This window comes from Lepidothrix coronata, unplaced genomic scaffold, assembly GCF_001604755.1.
Source record: "Lepidothrix coronata isolate B3197 unplaced genomic scaffold, Lepidothrix_coronata-1.0 Scaffold39, whole genome shotgun sequence".
Taxonomy (NCBI): domain Eukaryota; kingdom Metazoa; phylum Chordata; class Aves; order Passeriformes; family Pipridae; genus Lepidothrix; species Lepidothrix coronata.
Window position 1 is genome coordinate 845,122 of NW_016690219.1, and position 18,066 is coordinate 863,187.

At 36.9% G+C, this 18,066-nt stretch overlaps 1 protein-coding gene across 1 annotated transcript in view; it reads right to left on the reverse strand.

Moving 5' to 3' along the window:
• Positions 1-771: 771 nt before the first annotated feature.
• The window catches only part of APOB (apolipoprotein B), a 36,211-nt gene continuing 18,916 nt past the window's right edge, over positions 772-18,066 (reverse strand). Inside the window, 10 exon segments of the mRNA XM_017813032.1 lie at positions 772-2,043; positions 2,045-3,648; positions 4,672-4,852; positions 5,416-5,418; positions 5,677-5,791; positions 6,572-14,146; positions 15,090-15,466; positions 16,963-17,108; positions 17,371-17,558; positions 17,693-17,868. Of these exon segments, the coding sequence (XP_017668521.1) occupies positions 1,911-2,043; positions 2,045-3,648; positions 4,672-4,852; positions 5,416-5,418; positions 5,677-5,791; positions 6,572-14,146; positions 15,090-15,466; positions 16,963-17,108; positions 17,371-17,558; positions 17,693-17,868 (10,498 nt within the window). The 3' untranslated portion in view covers positions 772-1,910.

Sequence of the window (18,066 nt, forward strand, 5' to 3'; positions counted from 1 at the left end):
AAATAAACAGCCATGAGGGAAAAACAAAAGAAAACAAAACTTTAAATCTCTCTTCTCCCATAAGTTTCATAATTTATTTTACTGTCCTTTGTTTCACAGAGCTGTTTGTCATGACGAAGGGAAGCAAGAATCAGACAGTGTCTGAGAAATCTGGTTGTGCTTAAACATTTGTGAAATTCAGGGAAAAGAGTTGTGCAATCTGACATCAAATAAAGATTAGATGACCCATAGGCTTCAGTTTCCTTGTGAATGAAGGTGAAAGGGCTCTGCAGGCCACATCTTTATTTACTGGGATACTCAACGGAAAATGTAAACAGGGATTTTTATACCTTTAAGTCCCCCAGGTAGGGTGACGTACGCAGATTAGTTCTATTCAGAATCAAAACTTCTTATTTTACAGTTCACAGGGACTGTTCTATCTCTTATTCTGAGAATTATTGCTGCAATTGTGATGGTTGAAAGCTCTGAAGAGGAAATGGATTTACCTTACTTTCTAAGAGATGCCCACTCTGCTGACACCTAGATAGGTGTGTGTATCCTGATTTTGGGGTTCATGTAGCTTATCTGATAAGAATCATTACTGGTAGAGTTACTCAGGTAATAATATTCTTTATCAATAGGGATGTCAAAGTCGTGGTGCTCCATTCTGCCATGTATGTACTTCATCATACCATGGGATGAAAACAGACTGCTTTCCCATCAATGAACAAGTGACAACCATATCACAGAACTGAACTGATTGCATCAAAACAGACATGTACACAAAATTTCTAGTGGTGTTTGTCAAAGACTTTATTCTCAAAGAGGCAATATTGTTTCAGCCTTAGCAAGCCTTTCTCAAGGACTGTCTATATAGTATTCCAACAGCTGAAAATAAACCATAGTAGGTCCACATATTTTCCAATCAAAAGCAGTCCTATTTTGTGAGTGACTTCAAAATTCTCTAAATTCATCATTAAACTGAGAATTCATTTAAATGAGGTTGAGGCTTCAGCCTTGAAGGGGAAAACTTTTTGACTTCCATCATACGTGATACCAGTGAAACCGTGACAATTAACTAAACTCACAATAAGTAAAAGATAGACAATGTGATGTGAAAACAGAAATATCATGGGGAAACAGGTGAGAAACCCCTGTATTTCTGAAACATAAATTAGCCAGTAGAAAGAAAACCCATCTAAAATTCTTGGCATAGTTGTCTGAAAACTGATATAGGCATAAATTAACTTTTCTTAACAGAACATTGGTATTATTATCTGGAGTTTTCCAGCAGTCAGATTTCTACATATGCTTATATTTTTATGTTATTTTTCAATTTTTGATGTTTTTTCCAGAATTTATCTTGTGCATGCTCTTTTCCTCTTCTTTTTCTCTCATATTTATCTCTGAAGGTGTTTCTATGCTGCGAATCAGATGTGTTTCCAAGTCTTTCTTCAACTGGCTTATGAATGTGACCTTTATCTTAAAACCTGTTTATTCTATGAACTTCATAGCTTTTGTGACTATTTACAATATGTATTGCACATTATTGGCTTGATCCAACATACAATGAAATCAAAGAAAAGACTTCCCATTGACCTTGACAACTGTTGGATTAAGCACTATGGTCCAAGTAAAAGTAGCTGTAATAAATGACACAAAAATGTAATAAAGAACTCATTTATTGGCTTATTAAGCTTATTAAAATAACCTAGTGTAGATTATTAAGTTTTCATTTACAAATTCAGATTCAAACAGTATCTACCTGAAGCCCCAGTATACTGACTGCTGGTTTTTTTAAATACTTTGTGGTACAAACTTGTTACTTCTCCTCTTCTGCATGTACATTCAGTTCTTCATGTGCTGTTGAATATTTTCTATAACCTGCTGAAGACCAGTTGCTCAGTGGCAAGTTGTTCATCAGTGAATTGCTACATTTCTTCCCATTCCCTGGAGCCTTTCTCAATGGCTTGCTGAATCAGTATGTGCATCATTTCCACTTTGTTTCTGAGTTCCTCTCTGCTGTTTTGGGGCATTTGGTAAATTGACTGCCAGTCACATGGGCACATTTATTCTAAGCTCTCCTTGACGAACAGCTATATATGGCTTTATGCTCTCAGCTGTTATTTGCTCAAACCAACGAAGAAGCTCTGAGATATATTGCAGGAATGCAGAGTAATTTTCTATAGTTAGATCAATTAACCTTTTGGCCTCACTGATTAGCTTTTCTTGGGAATGAGTAAGCTGCCCATAGATCTCCCGGAGCTTTTCTTTGACTTGCTTGTTATGTTCATCGATTTTCCTTTTAGCAGCTGCAGACCAATATCGGATTTTTTCCTGAAGAGAAGATGAGAGTTCTATGACCTTCTGTCTTCCTTTTCCTTCCACATCAGTTATAAGGTCATAATATTCCTGGCTGTAGTTTTCCACCAATTCTCTTATTTGGTCTGTCAGGCGTGTAACCAAGTCAGCAAGATCTCCAACATTCTTGTTGTGCCAATCCACAAGAACATCTATTACATTCTTCAGCCATCCTAGTACCTTGTCTTCCACCTCATAGTACTTCACTGACTGTCCAAGTGTAGTTGGATCAAAATATTCCTCCCGCAGTGACTTTATATAGAGGAGCAGCTGGTGCAGCTTTTCTGAAAGGTCCTGGAAAGTCTTCTGACTAAAATCTTTGAATTGAGAAATGTATTTTTTAACATCTTCTGTCAAGGATATCAGTTTCTGTGCATAGTCTGAAGCCATTGCATCTTTGTACAGCTGTTGTGTTTGGACTTTGATGTCTTCAAAATTTTTGGATTGCAAGCTTCTAACCATTTCTTCTACCTTCTGAAAAACTTGTTGTACTACTTCTTTCAGTTGCTTCAGTCTTCCTGCAAAGTCAGCTTCCTGAAGAGTAGCAAATGTCTGCCTGATTTTGTCCTGCAAATCTTTCAGCATTTTTCTAATTTGATCAAGTACATTATGACCTCTAAGAATTGTTTCAGAAGCAGGAAGTCTGACTTCCAGCTCATTGATAGCTGCAATCAAGGCATCAAAGTACTCTTGAAGTTTTGAAAGGCATAAATCAGCATTTTTTGCTACCTTCTCTGTAGTCATGAGGTATATTTCTTCACCACTGTACTTTTCAGACAGCCCAGGGACCTGGAATTTTGTGGTTTTCAGGAATTCAATGGCCGAGTCAATTAGGTGTTTAATTTTCTGGTGATAATCTTCTATTATGTCAATTGTGACATCCAAAAGTTTTGCTTTTATTCTTTGATAGTTGAACTGTTCAGCTTGATCTGCTGCTCTTCTATACAGCCTTTTAGCTTTGAACTTCAACTCCTGATATTTGCCAGAGGCCTCGTTGGCAGCTGTGCGAAGCTGAGAATCTATTTCATCTATTTGTTTCACAGCAAACGTGTATGCTTTGTCAGCATTATTCTGCATCATGTTCTTCATCTTTAAGGTGGCAGCACTAATTTCTATTCCCATATGCTCCTTATGATACCGATTAACATACCTGTAGACTGCATTTGTCATTTTAGGCACTTTTTCTTTCAGACCCAAGAGCAAGTCTTTGGCAGCGTCTTTGTTCCAGTTGAATTTCATGTGAGTCCAGTTAGGTTCCTTGAAGGATATCTCACTTGTTAATATGTCAATGTCCTTCTGAGGAGCAGACTGAAAATACAAAACAGGATAAGAAAAATGTAACTTGTATATACAACAAATCTAATATTATCTCTGAGCATATTTCAATATTCTCATTGTTGCATCTTTAATTTTATCATATATTAAGACAAACTACTTTGAGCTTCTTCAAACAGCAGGGCCAGAACATAACTTAGTCTGGTCTTTTTTAAAATTTGACTTTAAATAAGATTTTTCCTTCTTTTGTATTAAATGCCTATCATGTCTCATAAGGTAGGTGAATTACTTTGGAAAATGAGCTTTTTACTCATTCCTGAAATAATTTAAAGTGAATTCAGAAAGAATTTTTTCATATAGAAATATTAAAAGATTTAATTTTTCAATTATTTAAATAAATGAGACAATTTACAGAGTAATTAAGAAATCCTCAAATAAGAATCTATTTACATGTAAAATTTTACCATTTTTTAGTAGTAAATAGTGAATTATGAGTCACTTGCGAACCCTAAATTAGTATATCATTTTGGAAGGTAAGATTTTGATTCTGAAATTCTTGTAGTATGACGATAATAAGAAGTACGTTTTGCTAGCAAATCTAGTAAGGTTTTTAATTCTCATTATGTGTTGTATCATACTAATGGATTAAGAAAGGCACTTCACAGACGGTCTGACCCCTTCCAGTGGCCTGATTCCTATAATGGCCACTTACTTCTTATTTTAATTCTAAGTAGCCTGACGCCTACATATTAAACCTGATGGGTGGCTTATCTAAAACTGACTTTGCACTTTCTTGACTTTCAGTGGGTGTGTCTTCTTGACCATAGGAGATGACAAACATAACTGTGTGGAGAAGCTGAAACAGCCTCTTCACGCAGATGTTACTTTTAGTAGCAGAAAGACCAGTGTGGGAAATAAAAAGTTTAATTACTGATGATATACTTTTTATTTGGTGGTTAATTTATATCTCAACATAAACACACACAAAATTTAAAGGAAACTTTTCCTCTGACCACACCGAACCTTTCTGCTTTTTATTGCTTGTGTCAAGCTTACCTGAGTTTGGTAGTAAACTCTGCCAGTGAGAATTTCGTCATCCACTTCAATGACATAACCCAGGGTCCCAGCTGAAGGTGAAGATACTGACAGGGATGACCTCCTTTCGTTCTCATGGTAACGCATATGGACATCTGTGAAAGCGGGGCTGACGATATCTAGTGATGCACTGTTTTCCATGAGAATACAACAACAGTAAATACACAGCTATGAAGGAATGCACAAAGTACAATTCCAATGCACTATGTCTGCATAAAATACCACCTATTACTTTATATATATGTATGCAAACAATGTCTTTATCATGAAAAGAAAATGTAGAGTTTTGCTATCCACATCTCTTAGAATTTAGCCTGACACATTCAAAAGTTCATGTCACTCCAACTTTCCTGTTTTAGATAAAACTATATTGAGCTCTGTTGGGAATTTTCATTAAATTACAGCAGCAAAACAAAACCTGTAGCTGTACCACCATCAGGTTTCTATAGATTTCTACAAGCTAATGCAATTTTTTTCACCAACACAAGCATAGGCACTACTGTTTATCTGCATTTGTACTTGCCTTCACAGATTCTGTCCCTTGGATGTATCAACAAAATACTTGCAGATCAAAACAGGCAGTGAGAAGGCCAACCCTGTAAACCCTAGTGCCAGCGCTTGTGAATAAAAATTACTCAGTAATGGCTTGTGATGACGGAGAGATCCAGTGCGAAAAAAACTACGTTGATGATCAGATCTAAAACTGCTCTGAATATGAACTATTGTGTTTATATCTCAGCAGCTTTCTGAAATGTGGCTGCTGAGAAAAGCTGTTCTAGGAATGCTGAGAGAGAACAGCTTTCAAGCTAACTTGAGAGGGAAAAAGACACAGCCAATAATGACAGGGTAGCTACACAGATTCTTATTAATTACAGCAAAGCCCTCTGGGACATTAGGGATCAAAGTAACAACACATCATTGGCAATTATACCTATTAGAAACAATATTATTAGAGCAAATCTTTACCCAATTTCCGAAAGAGTAAAATCTTTCTGGTAGTTTGCACTCATGTCACGATGCGAAAAGCTGCCAGTGGTCTTCACAACAAGCATATCTTCCTCGTATTTATAGTTTGAAACAACTGTGAAAAAGATTTCAAATGTGTGTATTACCAGAACATACCAGCAAACAATACAAACTACATGCATGTTAGACAGCCATTTGTGAGGTGTTTCACTGGTATGTAAAATTCTGCTTCAAGAAACTGAATGCCCATAATGTCCCAAATGAAAAGATATGAAAATATTTGTTCAACTGGAGTATTTTAAAATTCACATTTTTTTATCTCAACATGGATACAATATTTTGCATTAATGCAGATCATAAGTGGGTATTCTAACTTCTTGAGAGTTTAGAATTTTATTCTGATCTATATTTTTAGTATTATTATAAAGTCTAGAACTCAATGCTATATGGGACTTCAATTTTCTGGCTTGAAAAAAATTTTGAAATCAAATCTGTTTAGTTCCTAAGGAAAAAAAATAGGTATTTCTTCATTTGAATTGAAACAGTTAAAAAGTCAACCTGCCTTCTCTCCTTTACATGTATTACCATAAGTAATGGGGGAATGCTATGCTGTTTTACAATTTAAAGTAAGAAACTGCTAGGAAGATATTTCCCATTTTTCCTATTTTTTCACAATATGTAATTATATCTATATCTATCTCCTTCAAGATGACTGACTGAGACTCTGATAATAATTTATGAAAAAATGGTGTCGCTGCTAAAAGAAGTATCATCTAATGTCAATGCTAAGTAGAGAACAACACCTTCATATGCAAGGGGAAAAAAATAAATCTGAAAAAGTGCAGTATACAGTATTTCCCCCCAAATCATGGCATATAGAATTTTAATGTCTTACCATTCAGGTCATATTCCAGGAACTGCAACGTTGAGCTGCATGTAGAGTCAATGGAATATTCAAAAGAGTCCTTCTTGTTTGTCAAGTCGGCTCTCCAGGTGACGTTGTACAAAGGGGAAGCAACTTGGAAAGATCCGGTCAAGGCACCAAATGATGGGATGTAAATTCCAGCAGGCAAGGATATTTTGAGAGGGGGAATCTCAATTTTCTGTTCAGGAATTGTAATTGTAGGCAGTTCAAAATCTGCAATCTTATTAGCTACTTCATCCAGATCTACATGGAAAGTGCCAAGTGAAATACTCTTGGGAAGAGTGAATTGAGACACCGTTATTTGGTATTCAGGTATTGTCACCTCAAAAAATGGCATTTTATATTCTTCTAATGTAATATAATTGGCTCCTACATCCACTTTGGGGAATCTTAGTTTTGGCAGTGTGGGTAAATGGACATCAAATGGCACTGTGCTTAGCGTCTGTGGAATTTTGATGCTGCGCAGGTCAATGGTGTATGCTGGGACCTGGAGAGTGGTGAAAGGAAGTCTGAACTTTGGAGTGTTAAGAACAGGGCTTGGAGCCTTTAGGTGTAACTCAGGAATAGTGACAGTGAAACCATCAGTCAGCTTATTCACAGGTATGGGGAAAAAGTTACCATCCTCACTCTTTGTGTACACGAGGGATACCGAGCCATTCAAATACTGTTTCCTGTCAGCACTGGTAGTGACGTCCAACTTCAAGATATCCCATAAGCTCTTGTCTGAAATGGGGCACTTTATGTTTCTGAGGAAGTCCATGTATGCTTCCAAAGATCCAGAAACATCAAATTTTGCCTTTGATTTTTCATTTGATAACTGCATATCATGACTGAGGGATAATGACTGAATTTGGCCTTCACCCTTCCAGCCAACTTTCTGGTTTGCAGGACTGATTTTCACTACAACAACCTGTTTAACTGATGCTGTGTCCAGGAAGGAATTTGGCTGAGTGGCTTGAATCTGAAGATCTGCTGATACTTCCCAAGGAGCGAGCTCCAAGGTTGCTTTGCATCTCTGAGCCCCTGTTGTTGTGAAAAGAGGTGTATATCGTGCATAGTTCTTCCCGTTGTGCTCCCAGACTGCATAAACACGACGAGTAGATGCTTCAACTGCAAGCATTTCTTTGATTTCACTGTTCCAGAGTCCATCTGCTTTAGAGTGGGCCTCAAACTTGAGAGCTGACCGAGCCCCATTAGCATTTAGATAGGTGTTTGCCTCGTGGTCTAAACTTCCAGAAAATGCACTTCCAGTGTAAAATACTCCATCAATATCCCCTGTTGTAGAAGTTTCTACTGATATGTAATATGTAAGGCTCTCTAAAGCAAATTTGTGAGCAATTTCTCCCTTAGCACTGGTGCCGTATTTGGAAGTATTGAAATCATATATTAATTTTATGCCTGAAGAAAGAGTGGGTTTAGATTTTGTATTTCCAGAAAGTTCTTGGCTGAAATTAATTTTTAAAACTGGTGTATCCATTTCTATATCTGTTGCCACTGAAGCTTCCATGACCCTCTTTAAAAGAGTAATAGTGCTATCATGATTTCCTCCTAGATATTTGTTATTACTCAGGGACAGTGCTGTGGCCAGCTTCAACCCTCTTTTTCTTGTCAAACTTGTTGAACCATCCAGCTTAAATTGCAGTGCATCAATGACAGAAGAGGATGAGACACTGAGATGTCCAACAACATCTGACTGATTGAACAGCCCAGCATTTGCAGTTAAAGTGATCACACTGGATTTAAATGAGAAGTCGTAAGTAATGTTACCCATGGCAGGAATTAAGACTGCTGGGCTGTTGATTCTGAATCTAGGAAGCTTTAAGGTGCGTAGATCCTGTGGGACATGAAGGACTGGAAGCTCCAGAGAAGGTAAGACTAGTGTGTAAGATGGAACTGAAAAGCCAATAAACGGGACTGTGAATCCTCTTGTGCTTATTTCTTTTGGGAGCGTGTAACCAAAGGTTGGCATCTCAGCAGTGAAAGCAGAAACTTCAATATTCACAATTGGAATGGTGTATCCTGGAATTCTGAAAGTCCGTGGTAGTTTGTTCAGTGATGTTTGTATTTTGTATTTGTCAAATTTTGTTTTGGCTTCATTATATGACTTTGTGAGAAAATCTAAAGCAGCGTTTCTTCCTTTCTCAAAATGCTTGTTGAACAAAATGATGTTTTTATTAAGTACTTCTTGCACTGTTGCTAAAGGAAGGGTGATTACATGCATGTCTTTGTTTTTCTCATACTGAGCATTCAAATTTAAATCAAAGGATTGCCTTGTTGTCTTCAATAATTCCTTCAGGCCTACCTGTTCCCACAGTGAATAATCTTTTAGCTGAGGAGTTTTGAGTCCAGTGTAGGGAATCTGAATCTGAGGAATGGTTAGAGGAGTATTTAGGAAGTCCAGGTTGGCATCACCATTCATTTCGACATGAGCTTCAATTCTGTCATCATTGTTGCCAGCAGACATATTATGGGAGTATCTATACTGATTGAATCTGCCAGTAGCTTGCCAGCTGATCTGCTGAACAGATGAACTGAGGGCAAACCTATAGTTATTCAGGAAGTCAGTTTTGCCAGTCACTTTCATAGGGAAGCTGATTTTCACATTTCCATCATTGTTTGTTAAAAGGTGAATTTCAAAAGGCTGTACCAAGAAGGAAAGCTCATTATTTACAGTTCCAGTAATCCGTCCATGGAGTCGAGCATTGTGAGAACCTGTTAATTCTACTTTCATTTCTCCAAGCTGTCCTGTGCCTTTCACATTCAGAACACTACGTCCCACGCTCTGTGACTCAATTTCAGACTGAATCTGAAGTGTTGCATAATTTAGGAAACCACATTCATATCTCATAGCTTGGTTGACTCTCAGGTGTTTATCATTTATTCTGTTGTTGACAGAAAATGTAATAGTGGGGCCCTCAACCTTGAAAATAGCATGTGAATCATGAGTGCCTTCATCAAAGAAAAGAGGTGAAACCAATTTCCAGTTTCCTTTACCAGTGGAGGTAAATGATATGTGTCCTGCTTCTACCTCTGTTGTCATATTACTGAACAGATCAGCATGGCTGTAGGAATCGGCTTGTGGAATATTCAGTCTGTGGGAATACGCTGTTCCACTCTGCATCCAAATTTTTCTCTGCAGCTTGACCATTAAATTATTCTGTAGTTCTATTGAACTTCTCCTTATATGTAAGTTTGCTCTGGTTTCAGCTTCACCTAATACTGAAGTTCCTAGAAATACCACTTCATTTGAGTGATCAACTTTAAGGAACCTATGGTTGACTTTCATGGCATTTTTAAGGTTCAGTTGCTTCATGTCAGGGGCCAAGAGACGTGAATCTGCAATAACACTAAAAACTAGGAAGTCTAATTTGGACGTTGTTTGAGCTGAAATGGAGGTCACAAATTCTGGACTGTTTGCAGATGTTGTAGCATTACGAAGCTCAGCTTGTGTAGACAGTGTAAAGAACGGAGAGGTAACTCTGAAAGCACCAGACAATTTGCCAAATGTAGGGACAGTCACAGTATGTGGGATACGTGGAAGCTGGAACTCTGGTATCTTCATGTTAGGAATCTGGAGCTCATTTAGATTTAGTTTTGGAATCAACAATTCTGGTATTTGAAACTGAGGTATTTGTATTTCTGGGAAAGAAATGTCGGAAAAAGGCATATCTCTCATCTTCAGATCTTTCAAATAGAAATCAATAGCTGGTAACTCAAATTCGCCAGACATGAGTTTGTCTATCGTTCTCACAATCAGAAGCTTAATCTCAATCAAGTCAATTGTAAAAGAAGGAACTTCAAAGGCATTTAGAATTTTAAAATCTGGGGTAGTAAATTTCATTGGGATTTTCATATCTTTTAATTTCTTAATATTGATCTCATAGGAGGGGATATGCAGATCAGTCAGTGGAACAAAGAAGTCCGGTGTTTGAAATGTTGCTTCCCGAAGACTTCGCAGGCTAACTTCAAAGGCAGGTACAGTGCCTAGAACAGTCCTGATTTCAGGGACTATAAATCCTGTTTCAACAAACTGGTTTAAATTTTCAGCCCAATTTTTCAGATCATACTCTTCAGCCAAGGTAGTAATTTTTTTTAAAGCTATGTTCCACTGGTCAGATATGTATATGACAACAGAATTGTAGAACTGGCTTATCTTCTGAAGACACCACTGCAATTCCTGGGAAATATCCATTTCAGAAATCCTCTCTCGCAGGTCTTCCAGATGTTCATTTATCTTGGCTTTCAGATTAGCAAATGTTGTTGAGTTTATGAGCTCCCTGAACCAGTTAATTAGCGCAGTGAGTTTGGTGTCCCTTAGTTGTTCCATGTATTTTGAAATCACAGCTCTAAAATCTCTCATATACTGTTTCAGTGCTTCTGCTTTCTGTGGAAGTTCTAGATTTCTGAGTTCCTCATTTATTTTCTGGGTCACTTCCCGGATTTTTTTGTTTGTGTCATCAACAAATTGGTTATAGTCGAAAGCCTGGAGCTTTTTAATAATGATGTCAAGGAACTCGTTGACTTCTTTTATCATCTTTTCATAATCAAAGGTTTGCACTTTCTTGACAGCATCATCAACAAAAGCAACAACTTTATCAAAGCATGACTTCACATCAATATTTTGCAGGTAGATGGTCAGCTTCTGGACAGTTTCTTTTATTCTGTACTTGTTAAGCAGTTCTATCATTCTGTCAATTAAAAAATATATCTGCTTATCAATTTCATATTTTACAATCAGTTTGTGCATATGACCTCGGAAAGCGCTGATCTTCTCAGATACTTCATATTCCTCTATCCAATTTAGAATAAAGTCTTTGATTTGTTCAAGAATTTCATGAATTTTTTCGATTGGCAAGGAACGCTTAAATTTTTCTAAAATTTCTTTAGTATCAAATGTTTTAATCTGCCGTTTCAAATTTTCTGCAATGCTTCTGACATCAATATTCTGAATCTGAATCTTGAGTTGTTCTAGGTTTTCCTGTATCCTAGCTGTAATCCTGTACTCATCATCTACATTTTTAATCCAAGCCAAAGTGCTGCTTCCGATTTTGTTAGGATCATATTGTCGGAAAAAAACCCGTAATTTTTCAATGAAGTTGATTACAGTTGTTCTTACCTTATATTTGTTATCTAAAGCTGTCATAGTTTCAACTAGTTGATCAAGAAGCTGTACAATAAGTGCTTTAATGTCATACTGCTCATAACAGTCTTTGATGTATTGCTCAACTTCTATCAGATAGATCTGCAGCTGAGACAGTATTTCTTGAAGATTGTCCATGGCTTTTTCCAGCATAATTTGCATATCATCAGATGTTATTCTGTAGTCCTTTGTGAAAGCAACAAAATTATTTTTCATGCTGCTAACTCTGCTTTTCATATCCAATTTGTCCATATAATCATTAATGTCCTGTGGGAGTTTATCCAAAGTTGCCTTGTATTTTCTCAAATGTTGTTCTACGTCGATGTTCTTCAGGTAACTTTGTATGGCCTGCAGCGTGGATAGAATGGTGCCTCTGAGCTTTTCAAAGTAAACTGGCAAACTTTCCAAGAAGGGTAGGTTAATAAGATGCATATCTTTATTTTTGTCATACTTCACAAAGCCAGAGATGCTGAATTCTTGAGGCTCTGACACACTGCTCCTGAGGCCCAATACATCAATTAAATTAACTTCTTCAGATGTTAATGGTAGTACAATTGATGTGTCCATTACAGAGAGATCTGCTAAAGCTCTTCCACTAAGTTCCACACCAACCTTTTCTGCATCATTGTAAGCACTGAGATCTTGTGTATATACATTATTGTTTAGTTGACTTTTCAATTTCCAAGCACTTGACTGCTCCGATGGAGTAAAAAGCACATGAACTTTGTTGTCAAGCAGCGTAGTGTATCTTCCGCTAGACTTCAAGGTATGGCTGGTAGATCCTCTGTAATCATGGGAGAAAGTGAAAGCAAGAGGCTCTGCTTTAAACAGGAATTTGCTGTACAGGTCTCCTGTGTGTTCACCCATAGCAACCAGCTTTCCGTTAGCATTGGTGTGTATGTCAGCGGTGACAGCAAATGGGGCCATAGTGGAACGCAGAGCATTGCTGAAACGGAGAGATTTGGAATCACAGTTTGTGTTCATAGTAACTGAGGAAGAAAGTCCCGCCACATCCAGGTTAACTCTGTGACTCACCGCTGCGCCTTGAATATTTGCCACTGTATCTGTTTTCAAGTCTGCAGTTAGACCAGCACATGTAAGGGTGTAGGTGTGCCTTACTTCATCTGCTCCATGGGCTCCTCTGACATTGCCACCCAAGTTCATCTTCAGAGGCTCAAGAAGCAGTTCTGCTTTGTTGGAAACTTCTGTTTTAGTGTATTTAAGATTATTAGTTAGTTTAGCTGTAAGTGAGCTAGGCTGCAGTTGTAGGTCAAAAACATGCCTGTGGAATTTGTCAACGCTGAAGCTGTTATCTAACTTTGAAGCAAATGTTAAGGATAAGCCGGGAATATTCAAGTCATTTGTGTACTCCAGCTTAATGTCTTTGAATGATCCTTGCAAATTGTTTGAAAACTTGAGTCCTTCTCTATTAACTCTGAAGTTTAAAACATGTTTGTTGTCCATACCCAGAACTGTACTCTGATATTCGCTTCCCAGAGTTATTTCTCTCAGGCTCACTCTCCCACCTAGATTGAATTTTGCATTGTTTTTACCATAGCGCCCAGAAGAGGACAGTGACATGGAGCCTCCCGCATTGTCAAGCTTGGCATTCATTTCACTCTGCATTGCCAGTGGACTAAACTGCACGTTTGTGGTTGCGCTGCTGGCCAGACCGTACCGATTGATATTGAGTGACGACTTATGTGCAGCTCGATTTCTTTGATCAGTCAGGGATACATCCGTGTTGAAAACAAGATCCTGAGAATTGAGAGAACCTGCAAACAAGGCAGAATACTGGATTTGCTCGTAATTGGCTTGGTACTCAGATCGAAGTGCTGCCAGCTTCTTTGACAAAATTATTTCAAGCTTATGGACACCTGCAGTATACAGATACCTCCCATTGGTTTCAGATGACATTTTGAGCTGGCTGTTTTCATACTTCAGTGAAGCTGTGTTCTTTAATAGTCCGCTTTGTACATCAGAAACTGAAGTAATGGAAAATGAACCATCACTATATCTGCCAGACATCTGATTGGTAGCCTCAAAGTAAGAGGAATCCATCTTCAGATTTGATTTTCCTTCTAAAACCCGTCTCTTTTCATTGTATGTGCTTGATAGAGTGTAAATGCTTCTTGCAAAGAAAGGGGCCACTACCAGCTGCCCTTCCATTTTGACGTTATTGATATTAATGTTATTTGTCTTCTCAGAAATAATATCACTGGAAAATGAAAGCTGAGAACCCAGAGTACTTGATGCTGTAAGTGATAAGGTGTAGTTTGCAACTGGATCAGGTTCATAACTCTTTCTGCCAGAGAACTTTAGAACTGATGTTAAGACTCTGTGTTTTAGGTGATTTTCATATGCACAGATGAATCCATTTCTGTTATATGATGCTTCTCCAGAACCTGAAATAAGAAAAAGGAGGTGAAAGATAAGTGTCATCTATACCATTTTGTCTCTAACAATTTGTCTGATGCCACTGAACTTCTATGCTACTGCTTGAATTGCAATTACTGTTATATCATTCTGTTTTAAAGGCCTTAGTGTTTTGATAAATCCTGAATAGTTCTGTAAAAATGGCTATTTTTTTGATATTTGAAGCTAAGGTTTTGAACTATGAATAAATTAAGTCCTTACATTATTAAATATAATGTTATAAAATGACACAAAATTATGTCAGTATTTAAACCTAAATTAAGAAGACGGACTTTCAAGAATAGCCCATTCCCGTTTTTTAATGTTTCCTTTATCATTCTTCAGTTATGGTGAGGAGTTTAGGAAAAAAACTGAAGTCAGTTTGTCCTCTTGCAATTTGAAAACTCAAACTGCAATTTTAGGGGAACTAACTTAAAAATACCATCTTACGGCAACACATGACATAGATCAACTATAAGACAATTATATATATATACACACATACATACATGCATATATGTATACATATATATGTGTATATATATATCAATATATACATATATACATATAAATAGACTGAGAAATAAATTTTGGGCATATCTACGCATGCACATGCACACCTGTTTTTGAAAACACTTGTCAGCTACACAAGTGTTTGTAGAATCTTGCCTGCAGTTTTGAAGGGCACTATCTTCATTAAGGAATATCCAGAAAAATGTGGACCTTAAAACACTTTTTGAATTAAACTGACTTCACCTTTACTTGCCTGAGTAAACAGACACACATAATATTTTTAAAAACAAAGTGATTTGAGATTATGCAACACCTTTCTTTAAACAAGCATAGACAAATTCATGTGTTGTACGTGATGCAGGGAAAACAAAGCAATTAAAATAGTTTTGCCAATATTGCAGTATTAGCACACATTCTTACCTTTTACACTGTAGGAAAGTAGATCAAAAACTGAGTCAGCATTCATGTTATAACTAGTTTTTGTGCCGGATGCTCTCTCTGTGGTGCTGTTGGTCAAAGTGTACGCTGCTGTCCAGTTGTAATAGTTGCTGTACACATTAGCAGAGACCTCCAACTTGCCCAGTAAAGGCACACGGAAGGGATAGGATTTTGGAATGTTAAATGTTGGAATTCTGTATTCCCGAGATGGCACACTTATTCCCATTGACTCCATTACCAGAGGAGGTGTTTTAACAGTCTGTGGCATCCATATGTCATCGGATGATCTTCCACCAAAGGGCAACGGAATATCAATTACAAAACTGTTTTTATTTAAGTAGTGTCTGATACGGCCTTCACTAGAAAATAAAGATAACTCTGTTAGAAACTGTAAGTTCATAAAGCATATACAGAAAATTCCATGATTCCCTACCCTGCACATTATACTGAGCTTACTTACCATGATTATACCAATGTCCTGACTTTAGTTTTAGAGGGCAATGCAATGATATCTGTTATCAATATTTTTAAGCACTCGTTCATCAGAAAACATGCTGAAAGCATTTTTAGTGTCAGTGAATTCTGTCAATGTTTTTTCCCCTCATTTCATAATCAGGGAGACTTATAGGTCAAGTAAAAAAAAAATTCTCCAAAAACACTGCCTCACTTGTAGGATGCTGAGTACCAGAAAAAGGCAATTATATTCTCCCTAAAAAAAGTGAGGCATTCTTATAGAAATGCAGGAATTTTTATTAGCATTAGATACTGTAACAATCTAAATTATTAAAAATTTGTCTTTCTGGTTATAAGTGTTTCAAAAGTTTTATCTGAATATTCAGCGTTTATTTTATTCTTAATAAAAAGCAACAAAAATCTGACCACTTGACTAAGAGCGAGGACTGGAAAAAATGGATCGTCAGCTGGAAAGCTTGTGGGGAAAAAGTGTAATTACAAAAAGGTAAAACAGAAGGAAACTTGGCCTTAAATTGTGAATGAACAATAGGTTGGCAAAGATACTTTTCTTGTTTGCCTAAGTGGTCTTTTGTATTGCAAAATCTTCTTTTTTACACTTAGAGCTACATCCTAGGATGAAAATTAAGTAAAAAACTTTTGAAATTTGTTCCTTTACATAAAAAATTTAAAAAGCAACATAACTGAGCAGTAAAAAATTCTATTATTATTATTATTATTATTAGCACAGGTGATAAGAATATAGGAGAAAAACAGTTTCTTCCTTGCTTATACTTAGCTCAGGAACACAATGGAAGCAATAGAGTTGTGTGTCATTAGCATACATTAACATTCATATTACCATAACATAATACATGGAAAAACAGATCTAAGGCAGACAAAATGCAAGTCAGACAAGGAAAGAGGTCAGGTGACTCTACTGGAGAAGGTTTACCAGTATGTGTACGGGATGGGAAGAACTGTCCAATAGGACTGCACAGGAAAATGTAGAGCTACTAAGGTTATGGTCAAAGATAAAGAGTCTGTAGGGTTGCAGGACACAGATTTATGGGAAATATGTCTTCAGTAGCTCCATGACAAAGTCTGTTGAATGCTGCATTTTCATTTAGTACTCTTACAATATAATATAATACTTCATGTTATATTCACATACTGCATAAGTGACTGCTGTAAAGTCAAATCTACATTAAAGACATGCATTAATTCCTCCCTATAATTTAATTTCTCTGGTGTTAAAATTCTTCATTATGATTCCAATTTTATCCTATTGTTTTCAGCAATTCCATGCTGTCTTATAAAAACAAAGTAAAATAAAATAACACGAAAATATGAGCAAATAACTATTTTAAATTTCCTGTGTCGCTATCTCAATTTCACCCCCCACCTTTTCAGGAAAAGTTCTTCAGGAATGGTGATAACAGGCAGGTTAAATTTCTGAATGTTCAGTTCCTGCAGTCCACTTAGTTTGTCTTGCAGAGTCTGGGCATAGGGGACATCTTTTGATGCCTTTTGCAGCCAAGTATTGGTTGCCTGCAACGAGAAAAGTTTTTCAAAGTAAATAACAAGTTTTAGGACTTCCCAGTAAAATTATCTAGAAGACATTGTAACTATCCATATGCTGAGCCCTAGATATCTGATAAAGTGACTGGTTCAATCCAAGTTGGAAATGTACAGCTTATTCAATATGATGAGTTCTTTTACAAATAGCTCCTATTTTGGCTTCCTTGGGGAGGCAAGAATTCAGCAGGGCTATGCGGTGGAGCTGCAATATGTACTGTAGGTTGAACCATACCACAATAAATTGTGATGTAATATGTCTCAATGTCATGTCCGTATGAGCCACTTTCCGATCCAGCAGTTCGTTGGCATGCTTCTCTAAAGTTTTTGGGTAGTCTGAAAAGTCGACTGGGAAGCCAGAAGACAATTTTTTCACAGCAGCAGTGGCACCTGAATTCCACTCTAGCTCAACTTTCTCAGAATCTGAAAATCACGAATTTAAAAGGAAAGGGTAAAATCAGTCATATTCTTATTCTGTTGAGAGATATACTATAAACCAATGTAAAAATACATTTAAATTGATAAGTTGTATATGTGGATCATGTTTTTGCCCCTACCATATCTGAGAAGAACTCTTTCTGAAATTGAGTTTCCATGAATTGTTGCAGCTGAGTTGATCTGAACATATGCTTTGTTTGGTGAATAATTAGCCAATGCTTCACTTCTAAGTTCAGTTTGCAGGCGAGGAATAGAAATGGTGCCTCTTAACATTGCCTCTTCCACGCCAGCATATCTGTGAAAGAAAAAAGCAAATGTGAATAAAAACATTGGACTATACTTTTTTACTTATGCTTCATGAGCTATTTCAGCATTTAAATCTATAGCAGAGGCATAATAGATGTTATAACAGATTGAATCAAAATCATAAACTCTATTCCAATTCAGTGGATGTTTTCAGCTTCTGCTAGTTACTTCGGAAAACCTGTGGTAA